At 40.9% G+C, this 12215-nt stretch overlaps 1 protein-coding gene across 5 annotated transcripts in view; it reads left to right on the top strand.

Annotated features, from left to right (window-relative positions):
* The window catches only part of ap3d1 (adaptor related protein complex 3 subunit delta 1), an 87708-nt gene that overhangs the window by 36285 nt on the left and 39208 nt on the right, over window positions 1-12215 (top strand). For all 5 annotated transcript variants that reach the window (XM_086004657.1, XM_086004658.1, XM_086004659.1 and 2 more), the window contains exons 7-14: window positions 14-153; window positions 1759-1832; window positions 3514-3563; window positions 7070-7119; window positions 7940-7988; window positions 8889-9034; window positions 10629-10777; window positions 10973-11203. In XM_086004657.1, the coding sequence (XP_085860783.1) occupies window positions 14-153; window positions 1759-1832; window positions 3514-3563; window positions 7070-7119; window positions 7940-7988; window positions 8889-9034; window positions 10629-10777; window positions 10973-11203 (889 nt within the window). The remainder of the gene's footprint in view (window positions 1-13; window positions 154-1758; window positions 1833-3513; window positions 3564-7069; window positions 7120-7939; window positions 7989-8888; window positions 9035-10628; window positions 10778-10972; window positions 11204-12215) is intronic.

Genomic DNA, 12215 nt, shown 5'->3' with positions numbered 1-12215 from the left:
GTCTGTCTTGCAGGTGTTCAGTCTGCTGCCGTGAATGTTATCTGTGAGCTTGCCCGACGCAATCCGAAGAATTATCTTTCCCTCGCTCCATTGTTTTTCAAGCTAATGACATCATCAACTAATAACTGGGTCCTCATTAAAATAATTAAACTAGTAAGTTTCTATGAACTGTTCATCAAAAAAACTTTTTGGAAATGGATTAGGTAAAATAGACCGAATTTGATCCAGCCCAGTTTTACTTTGAGGTTTTCCCATAGGATTTGATGGAATATTTGTTTTTTGTGATGCTGTGGCCATTTGACAGTTGTTGTTTTGGTGGTTAACTGGTGGATCTGACACAATTGTTTTTTAACCATCGATTAAGACTTTACTATATTTGGCTTGTGACTGCATCAGTAATTACAAGTTGTTGTTGTTGTAATGTACTAGTTCTACAATTACTGATGCAGTAAAATGTAATTTATTAACTTGTAGTTAATCGAAGTCATTATATTGTAGTTTAATTTTGTGCATTGCACTTGCAACATTAATTAACTATAGCAGAACTTATTTCATTCTAGTGAACTATGGTACTTCTTGAGTAGGTCAGAAGTCATCCATTGTTTTCTTGCTTGCTAAATTTTACAACATTATGAACTTTTTTATCCTGTTAAGTTGATGATTAACTTTTCAGAAAACCTAACTCTTCAAGGTGTTGGAATTTAGTTAAATGCAAGATCTGTTTAATCTAGTCAATGGGAGTTTGAGTCTTGTTTGAGATCATGGTGGAGTATATAGAGGACATGTCTATAGTATGTTTTTTATCGGGCACAGATTGTGTAAGGTTTTAGATAGTTCATTACTATTTTCTGTTCATAATTAAAAGCGGATCAGATTGAGATAGTTATAATTTATGAATGTGGGAATTTTAGTATTTGGCTCCCCTTGGGATTCACTGAGGCAGGGTTTTCACGTGGATAATTAGAATTATTGCCCCCACAAAGGTGTGACTTATCTCAATCCTGACAAACTTGGAAAAATGGGCAACGTCCGCATCCTGCAGAAAATATTTTTCTGTGCCGATTTCAGAACTTGGCATGAACAATTCTGAAAATGTGAAGTTGGGGACATGCGCCACAGTTCCAAAAAGGGTTTTTGGGTTGAAACCCTGGCTGGTGTCACTGGTTACATGGTAATTCAAAATTTGTTTTGGGTTATGTGTAAGGAGGGTCGGGAACAGCCAACTATGATGCACAGTAGGTCAAATTGGAGTGTTGTGGCAAAAACTGCTCTTTATGCAGCTCATGGAAAGTCGTCTTGTGGCAAAATATGAATACGATAGCAGTCCTCAACGAGAGGATTCCTGATGGGGCCAAACCGTCAAAATATCAGTAAAGAGAGAAAATGCCAGCAAATCTGATTCTGCAAAGCAAACTGAAAATAATATAATTCCAAAGGAATTGTGCTGAAGATTCAGTTCCTTTAGCAATCGCAATTTAATTTGTCAGATTTTAAAATGAGTTTGATCCAATTATTTATGGACTGTTCAGCTCTTTTTGGTCCTGTTATATTGGTGACCTTGAGTTTTATTATGGAAATAAACCAACTGGATTGTAGAGCCGTGTGATATTTGATGCTGAACTGCTCAAGGCAGTACTTAGTACAAGACTTGTTAGATTTTCAAATTGTCTGATAATGTTAAGTCACATTGTGAATGCTGATTATATGTACAGCTATAGTAAGCTTGTCATATTGTTCTAACACCTACTTTTCTGTTAGTTTGGAGCCCTTACCCCGCTTGAGCCACGGCTGGGGAAAAAACTCATCGAACCACTGACAAATTTAATACACAGGTTAGTAGTTGCATATCATGGTCACTTTTTCCACTTGGGTGGTGGTATTTGTCCACCTAAGTGTGTGCAGATAAGTCGCATACTTTAAGTCTCACGATGTGCAGAAGACTAAAGTGGCATTGTTCCGTGTGCTTGTCAAGCTTGCTCCGTATGAGTAATTATCTTGAGCTCAGCAAGATCAAGTCTTGCAGTTATACATCTATTTCCAAAAACTCCAGTATAATCTCTAAACATCAAACTCCTGTTTGTAGTGCAATGGCGGAATCCTAAAAAAACATTGATTTGCAATGGGACCTCTGAAGATTTACTGAAGGAATTCTTTGCAGAAGTTGACAAGATTCCTTGAATGCCATGCCTGTCTTTCAAAATTAGATCTTGTCATGTGATTTTGAAAAACCGCCATAATAAAAAGCTAGTTGTACAGACACAGCTTCATTTGAGGATAAGATTTGCAAAAAGCATTTTGGCAGTCGTCATATTCTGATTTCAACAATCTTTATTTTTGCATAAAGCTCCAGTCTGAATACTGTAAAGCTTTGTAACTCTTCATTTAGAAGCATTTTGTAATTTAAAGACATGTTTGTCATAAAGCAGTAACATGACCACAAGCTCGTTGTATATTTATAGAATTTCACCTTCACGTTATTCAGATAACTTTATTCACCTTCCTCTCCCTGCCCCAGCAGAAAATGTTGAAGGTTTCTTGACTTGAGAATTGTTCTCATGATAGAAATTTTAAATTACTAGTGGCTTGATTTCTTGAAGTGAATTTAATTTTTAATGTGATGAGTGGAGAGAGATTATAAGGCTTCTTATAGTGAGGATTAGTCATTGCTGCCACATTTGGGAATTGCTGCAAAAATTTAGCCAACTCGTGGGCTGGGAAGGCGTTTTATTAATCAGTAATCTGGTTATTTACAATCACTGTTAATATAAGGAGTGGTGCTTGCCCTCCTTTTCAAAGGTGGAACCTGTGGCTTTTCTGCAACAATAGCTTTCTAAATTTACTTCAGCTTGTATTGTGGCCAGAGGATGGTGGGGTGGGGTGGGATGGGCAGAGACAGTGAGGCCAGGAAAGGGACGGAAATACGTATTATGAACATTTAAAATTATCAGTGGCCTGTCACAAGTTACAAATATGGGTATGTAAATTCTGAGTATCCACCCATTGTGTGCAGTATCATTCAATTGCTTCAACTGTAAGCAGCACTTGGGTGATGGCTTGATGCTGTGCCGAGGAGTGAACAGTGCCAGGAAGAAAATGGAGGAGGAGTCCCATCCAGGCCTATCTGAAACTGCGGCAGGAGGAGTGAGGAACTTTCGGCATGAAATTGGAAGGGTGGATGGCAAAAGTGGTAACGTGACATTTGCAGCTGGGCCAGCATGACATTGGAGAGGGGGAATAGTGCCAGCTTGAACTTGCAAGGAAGGGGGAGAAACCTGACCAATCATCAAAAGAATAAGAAACCTGCACCATCTCAAACAGGGCGGTCTTGTATGTATGCCTCCAGGCTATATCGTGAGAAGTTGAGTGACCCATGAAGAAAAAAGTTTGACACCTGTTGTATTATAAATACAACAATTCTGCAAAAATGCATTGATCCTACTTGTATGAAATCCAAACTGATCTCAAATCATTCATGTATTAAGAAGTGAAGAAAATACTTTCTTTTCTTTGCAGCACCTCAGCCATGTCCCTTTTGTATGAATGTGTGAACACCGTAATAGCTGGTAAGACATCCTCTGGTGATCTGGAGTATTTTTGCTTTGCAGTGCAAAACAGTTGTTAAATGAGCAGTTTTAATGGTGGTATGTTAGGAAATCAAATGCTTACGTGTATATTTAGTTGTCGTACATAAACTTTGCAAAATCCTATTGTACAAGATGTTTTTTTCAAGTTTAATAATGTATGTAAGAGATGCTGCAACATTGTTAGAACTGTCAAACACTGAATCATGGAGTGAGTCGACTTCTAAGTTAAGAAAGCAAATGTATACTGGAAAACAACGAGAAATAAAACATAATGTTTATGAAGAAAGCATTAAATCTTGGGCAGAACTGAACTAAGAACTGAAAAATACATATGAAGAAAATTAGATAAGAGCCAAATTTAAGACACAAGACAAATATGTCATAGTGTAACAGGTTCCAAAATGTGTATAATCATTATTTCGGAAAGATCACTGTTCCAGTTTGCTTTAATTTTGTGAAAGTCCCTTCAGCTAACTTTATTGTGGCTTATCTTAAACAGATGAATGTAGATTTAATGTAAATGGTTACCAGCTGCGCAGTATTTTAGCAGAAGTGGGAAGAAATTTTGCGGAACTTGGTGCTAGCTTGGTTCACTTGTTGGCGTTCTTGCCTTTGAGGGAGGTCAGGGGTTGAGGTCCCACTGCAGGACTTAAGCACACTTCTCCACTGCAGTGCTGAGGTACCTTGTTAGAGATGCTGGGGGAGAAATTGGGTGAGTAGCGCCACCTGCAATATTCAGCAGGCGCGAATGGTGGCATTAGCCTTTTGCGCTGCGCCGCCACCGATGACGTCATCGGTGTGCGCCGTGCCCCGATCAATATTTGGTAGCAAACGCCGCTGTAGCGCTGTTCGCTACCTGCGCCGGCAGAGGCGCAAGTTAAGGTGGAGGTGCGGGGCGGCTGCTTTTTCGGCGACCGCCTGCCAGCACCTCCGTCCCCGGCCTCCTGGCCGTCTCCCCCCCCCCCCCCCCCCCCCCCCCCTCTGCGGCATTGCCGGCTGTTTCCCGAGAGCCCGGCACTTCTCCTTGGTGCCAGGCTCTTTTGCCGGCACTCGCGATCGGGGCTCGCGCTGTTGCAGGCCCCCCCCCCCCCTTAACAGTGGGAGGAAGGCCTGCAGTACCGCAGCGTGCCGTGCCGCAGCGTAACTCACTTTCAGCGCCCTAAGAGGGACGCGGAGCGCCTCGAGCCGCGCCCCGTTTCCCTCTGGGGCACTTCAACTGAATTTGCGGCGCAAATTCCAGCGCCCAGGCGAACTTTGCGCCGCTTGGGCGCCTCAAGCCAATTTCTAGGCCTCTGTCTTTTGGATAAGGGGTTAAACCAAGGTCCTGTCTGCCTATTGAGGCGGACTTGGAAGATCCCATGGCACTATTTGAAGAAGAGCAGGGGAGTTCTCCTGGCCAGCAATTATTCCTCAACCAACACCACTGAAACAGATTCTGTTCATTCATCTCATTGCTGTTCGTGGGATCTTGCTGCTTGCAAATTGGCTGCCAAGTTTGCCTACATAAGTGATTGCACTTTTTGGACATCCTAAGCATGTAAAAATTGTGTTTTTCTCCTCTACCAACCATCCCATTTTACCCTTCTCCTCTGACCCCTCCACCATAGACTCCAACAAATGTGATGAGCTCATGGACTTAACATGCATTAAGATAGAGACCATCTGTTTAGCTGCCTCTGCTGCATCTCTACCTTCCCCTTGCCTACCAAGTCAAACCTCCTCCAAGGGACTCCCTGCCCTAGCCTTGAATCTACGTCTGTCTCTAGTTTCACTCCTGTCTTCCTTTGTACCACCTCCAAGCTCACCTTGCCCATGAAACCTGCCTCTCTTGACCCCATTCCCTTTAAACTGCTGACTACCTGACTTCTCTCCCTGGCCCTTTTGCTAGCTAACATTGTAAATGATTCCATCTCCTCGGGTGCTGTCCCCCTCCTTTACAAAACCACCATTACCACCACCTCCCCTTGGAAAACCCCACCCTGAACCCTCTGTCCTTGCAAACTGCCGCCCATCTACAACCTCTCTTTCGTCTCAAGTCCTTGAACATTTTGTCGCTTCCCAAGTCTGTGGACAGATTTATACATAGGCAATCAGCTTTCAGCCACTGCTACAGCACTGAAGGCGCGCTAATCAAATTCACAAATGACATCCTTTGTGACTGACCGTGGCGCATTACCCATCCTCATCCACTCGACCTTTCTGGAGCCCTACACACGGTCAATAATGCCATCCTCCTCTAATGTCTGTCTTCCGTTGTCCAGCTCAGTGTACATGCCCTCGATTCCACTATTAGCTTTCAAATTGTAGCCAGAGCATCTCCAGCAATGGCTTCTCTTCCTACCCCTGCACCTCAGGACTCCCCAAGGTTCTAACTTTGGCGCCCCTCCGCATCCTCATCTACATACTGGTAACCTCATCTGAAGATATTGGGTCATCTTCCACATGTATGGTGATGACACCCAGGTCTACCTTTCCTTCACCTCTCTCGACCCCACCGTTGCCTCTGTTGTGACGCTGCTTGTCCTGGATCAGCCACAGTTTTCTCCAGTTAAATACCAGGGAGACCAAAGCCACGTTTCGGCCACAAACTTCAAACTCTTGCCAGCGATTCCATCCCTCTCCTGCCTCCGGTTGAGCCAGATTGTATGCAACCTCGCTTCCTGTTTGACCCCAACTGAGCTGCTAACCCCGTATCCTCTCCATCACCAAGGCCGCCTACCGCCGCCACCATATGGGATCCTCTGGTTTATAAATTATGCAAAAGTAAAGAAGCAATGGCAAACATAGATCATTGGTTAGGCCACAGTTAAAATTGTGTCCAATTTTGGGCGCTTTAGAAAGGGTATCGAAGCCAAGGCGTGAAACTGGGACTCTTCATTAAAACAGATGATTAAGAGGCAAACTGATGGTGTTCTGCTAAAGAGAGAGAGGAAAAACTGTTTTCCCCTAATCGGTGAGTCTGTAACTGGAGGGCATAAATTCAAGATAATTAGCATAAGAACAAAAGTAGAGGTTAGGAAAAATGTTACCACCCATTCTGTTAGGACACGATGTGATGCAAGCATAATCTGTTCTAGGTTTCAAGGGGGAAGTGGATATATATTTGGAAAGAGAAGAATTAGAAGGGGTGTGGGGAAAAGGTAGTGGAATTAGTTACTGGATAGTTCTGCCATTGAGCCTGCACGAGCCCAACTGAACTTGTGGTGTAAAATTCTAAGTTTCTTAATGCTTTTGGGACCCCTACTGTTCATAATTCATATTTGTGCACTTCCGAATTGAGACAGTCCCATCTTTCATTTTAATGGTATATTCTCAATTGTCTAATCAGTACATGTACAAATAATTTACACTATTTGAAGCAGGTGTCTTGGCCCAATATTTCTCCTTCAACTTAAAGCATTATAAACTTTATGGGCTATTGAATTCATTGTTTTTGTCGGAAAAATGCTTTCCCGATTAGGGCTAATATTTTATTTCTTCTGCAGTCCTCATCTCTTTATCTTCTGGAATGCCGAATCACAGTGCCAGCATCCAGGTAACAACTTTTCTCATAACATCCTGTGTCAAAATGCATTGTTTTGTGTAGGTATTTGTTTGTAATTCTTAAACCAATAATTTCTCTCAACAATACAATTTTTCATTCGAGGCTCGTTTTCTCGGGTACCATTTGACTTGGTGCATTTAAGATAGAGTTTGAGTTTTAGACTGAATTCAATAAATTAGTTTCACTGCCCTTTCAGTGATTTTTTTTTATATCGAAAGGATACGAGTTAACATTTAGATGTTTAAGTTCTTTGCAATGTCTTAAGGGCATACTGTAGTTTTATTTAAATTCCTCTAATTTATAGAAAGTAATAATTGATGTAAGAACATAAGAATTAAGAGTAGGCCATACGGCCCTTCGAGCCTGCTCTGCCATTTAATAAGATCATGACAGATCTTCATCCTTAAGTCCACTTTTCTACCCGATCGCCATATCCCTTGATTTCCTCAAGTCCAAAAATCTCTCTCTCTCTCTCGGCCTTGAATATACTCAATGACTGAGCGTTCACAGCCCTTTGGGGTAGAGAATTCCAAAGATTCGCAACCCTCTGCGTGAAGAAATTCCTCCTCATCTCAGACTTAAATGGCCAACCACTTATCCTGAGACTATGCCCCCCTAGTTTGAGACACTCCAGCCAGGGGAAACAACCTCTCAGCATCTACCCTGTCGATGTTCAGTTGATCGCAATGCCTTGTAACAAGCAAATATTGTAGGATGTGTTTTTGCTGCATCTTTCTGCTTGACAGTTACAGGTCATTGTTGGTATGCGTCTTAGTGCTGCAAACTTGACATACTTTTTTTTTCTATTCAGCTTTGTGTGCAGAAATTGCGAATTCTCATTGAAGATTCTGACCAAAACTGTAAGTAGGTAGTTGTGCAGTTATATTTTATTTCTTTGTTTGGATTTTTAAATAACCCCCCCCCCCCTTTTTTTTTGAATCTTTAAATATCCCCTGGCGCCATCGGTTGATCAGCATCCGCAGCCAACATTTAATTTTGGTAATAAAATTGATGCACTATCAATTGCTACAAAAGACTGGAGATTGAGAAAGTAATAAACAGGCTTTTATTACCGAAGAACAGAGCATGCCTCTTGTGGTTGCCTGGTATCCAAAAGGGCCGAAGGCTGCCGAGCAGCGACCTTTATACCCAGCCATGAGGGTGGAGCCAGGGGTGGAGTCAGCTGAGGCATGCACAGACAAGTACAACAATATGCAAGAGTGAACAACAGTACTAACAACAGTGGTGAACAACAATACTAACAGTGGTTTACCACATCCCCCCCCCCCCCCCCTTTTTTTTTTTGAATCCTTGTCACTCTTTCATTTTCTGAGATGAAAAAGCTGCTGAAACTGTGCACTTCAGCCCATGGGCTTCACTGTCATCCATGCCAAGCCATGGTTGGCCAACATTCATGTTACTTTGGTGTAGACACATGCTGGCCTTTTCTCTGGTGATGAGATGATTTTCCATCAAAGTGCTCCTACCTACTGGCCCAGGCATGAATTGTCAGATGTTACCCATCGCAGATGATGAATTTGAAATTGTGCTCAAGGCTTGGCTCTGAGATTTGGTCCCTTAACAGGAACCTAATGCTGTTTAGAGAGAGCTTCCAGGATTCAGCACTTAAGTACCTAACTTTATAAAAAAAAAAAAAAACTTCTTGCCATTATAGGTAATATTTAAATAATTTTCCTACAGTATTTGTTTATATTGTAATTATTCTGACCAGTTGTCAAGGATTCTGAACTGTCTTGCAGTGAAGTACCTGGGTTTGCTGGCCATGTCGAAAATTTTGAAGACTCATCCTAAGTCTGTACAATCCCACAAGGATCTTATTTTACAGTGTTTGGATGACAAGGATGAATCTATAAGACTCCGAGCTTTAGATCTTCTGTATGGAATGGTAATTTAATATCGTCTTTTTGTGACTTGATGTATTTCTGTCAAGTTTTTAATGAAACAAATGAAAATTTCAGTGAACAGTGCTAACCAGGCACTTCTGTTAATCTGTTCGGCTTTCTAAGTAATAAGTTTGTTGATTTTAAGACTGGTGCATTGTCTCAGATTTTGAGTTTAATTAATCAATCATAGTCCAGTAGTCCATCCATGTTCACTGTGTAGCTCACGCATGATAAATCAGAAGGCTGCAAGCACCTGTAGAACTGTACCCCAGCATAAATTTGCACTTTCAAGAGACGAGCAAAGCAGAGAAAATTGGTACTTTTACTGTTGTGGCAAGGTAGTTAGAATGTGTTCCACTGAATTTTCCTAGAATCCTACATGTTACTTTGGGAAATATCTACACATTTTATGGTGCACTTCAGCCATCTTTTTAATACAGGGCTTCGTGCTTAAGCGCTGCTGATTAAAGGCAGCCTGGGTATAGATTTGTTGTGGAACACTGCTTTAGTTCCAGTCCTGTAGGGTTCATGTAAATACCAGCTGTCACATGCAGCCAGTTAGGGTAATGTTAGGTCGGCATCCTAGTATTTTTGCTGAAATATATTTGAGGGTTAGAATGAGATTTCAGAGTTGTTCTTCACAGGGATATTGTGCACTTATGCACTTCACTCGGTTGGTTGCAACCCACACTGCCATGGACTCTCTCAAACTTAATTAATTAATTTGTTGGAAATGGTCGCCATTATGAGCTAAATTGTCATTTCTTGTTTTCCAATTGTGTAATACCATAGCTGCTCTTCATATTTAATCCAGTAAAAGTTTAGTTGGCATGCACTTGAAAACCTTTGTATTTTTCTGTAAATATTGCAGATACATCTCTTAAAACCAACATTTTATTTCTTCAACTTTATTCTAAGCTGTATAAATGTACAAGTACGATTCTATTTTTGATTGATGTCAATTTTTTCAACGGTGGCGCTTTCGAGTCATGATGTATACATAAAATAAATTATTAATTTCAATTATGGACAGTATGACTGGATACCCCGCTGACTGAAGTCATTAATCAAACTATAAATATAACTGTCCTTAATGTCAGGGCTACCATCTATAATCAGTTAAAGCTATAGACAAACCATTGAAAATTAGCAGTTGTATTGTCTAATTCTAGAAAAGCCAACATGCTGGCTGATGCAAAACTTTATCCTACTTTCTGGTTTCTCCGTTATTAATAATCTTGAATGTGCTAAATTGATTTTCATATTTTTACTGGTAACAGGTCAAGCCCATCTTCTTCGTAATCTGTTCTTTCTTTCCAATCTACAAATTTACATTTTGTAATAGCTAGTTTGGGGTGGGGAAGCAGATTTCGCCAGCAGAGGAGTAAGAAGCAAAAATCAGACTTTGGATTTGAACAGCTCTGGACTAGAAATAAAAATGTAATTCAGTTTTCATTTAAAAATATTCTATTTTGGTATAATTTTGGATGTTCACAACTGGCTCTATATACTGTATATTGTGATTTAAAAACTGTGGCACTTGATGGTTTATAATTTATTTGCACTTAAGATTTTCTTATTAACTCATGTTGGTAGGTTTCAAAGAAGAACTTGATGGAAATAGTTAAGAAGTTAATGATTCACGTAGATAAAGCAGAAGGCACAACGTACAGAGATGAACTCCTCACAAAAATCATTGACATTTGCAGCCAGTCCAACTATCAGTACATCACCAATTTCGAATGGTGAGTTTTCAGTAGTCACCATAATACATTTTTAACATTAACTATCTCAATCTAGAATATCCTTTTCAAGTTTTATGCTATTGTTTAAAAATTGTCCTAAGGCTTTGCAAATGTTGTTTAAATTGTTAGCCATGTTGTTTTGCTCCCAAAACAAATTTCTTAGAATGTTGATGTGCTTCATATTTTAAAACACAGGTATATTAGCATCCTGGTGGAACTGACTCGACTGGAAGGAACGCGACATGGCCACCTAATTGCAGCACAAATGCTTGATGTAGCTATCCGAGTGAAAGCTATCCGAGCATTCGCCGTGTCACAGATGGCTATGCTGTTGGATAACGCCCATCTGCTTGCTGGCAATATGCAAAGAAATGGTATCTGTGAAGTTCTGTATGCTGCTGCGTGGATCTGTGGTGAATTCTCAGAGTACGTACTGCCTAAAATAGCACTTAAATTTTCTTTTTTTTTTTTTTAAGATTGCTTTGTAGTGGTTGCATTTATTTCTGTGCTCAAGATGAAGGATTTTAGTACTGGCAAATGGAATACAGGAAACTCTTTGGTATACGGGACTGGGATGGTGCTGGTTGATTTAAAAATTCCGGATGATGGAGAGCGTTAACTACCGAGGCTATTTGTAACAAACAAAAATTTAAAAAATCAAGAAATGTGCAGTATATAGTAATTGGGTACTCGCCTACAGAATGTTGTGTTAAATGGATGGTGGAAGATGCTTGATTAAGTACAGTACTGCCAGTTGAGGGTAATCCATAACTCTTTAATTAATTACTTAACAGTAAAACAAAACTCATACAGTAAACAGAAAAATGGCGGATTGGAAGAGACTCCCGGCAGCGCGGGAGAGTCAGACTCCTGTTATTGAGGTCTTCCGACAGCGCCAAGAAGCCGAGTAGTGGCAGTTTGGAGAACTACCCCCCCCCCCCCCCCACCCCACTGACTAACTCGGGCGCTGCGGGAGACTCGGACTTGGCAATATTGCCGGTTATTGAGGTGGTGTTTTCGGAGTATGAATTTTGCTGGTTAATGGAGAATTCTGAATATTTAGGTGCCGTTTAAACAAGAGTTTCCTGTACTTGCATTTCAGGCCCTCATATCCATATCCTGCATTCCCAGGCCAGGTGCACCAACCAGATGCAGTTTCTTTATGCTGTGCCCTAACAATGTTCTTCAGCTCCAACCTCAAAAGAGCCCCCGCCCCCTCCCATCCACTGCACCAGTCTGATATTTTACCATTTCCCACATCAGCCATCCTTAGGCCTGTCTGAATGGCATTGCTGAATTTGGGCCAGTTTTGTCCTGTAACCCCAGGAACTGCACAGACTCATTTAATTAAAATTGTGCAAGGTTTTATAAAACTGAAATTTGGTCGATTTTTGTTAGAGACATTGATCAACTGAAAAATTGCATTCGAACTATTTCA

The sequence above is a fragment of the Somniosus microcephalus genome, chromosome 13 (assembly GCF_052327205.1).
Source record: "Somniosus microcephalus isolate GS21.2 chromosome 13, FLI_Smic_1.0, whole genome shotgun sequence".
Classification (NCBI taxonomy): Eukaryota; Metazoa; Chordata; class Chondrichthyes; order Squaliformes; family Somniosidae; genus Somniosus; species Somniosus microcephalus.
This window is presented reverse-complemented; position numbering and strand designations above follow the sequence as displayed.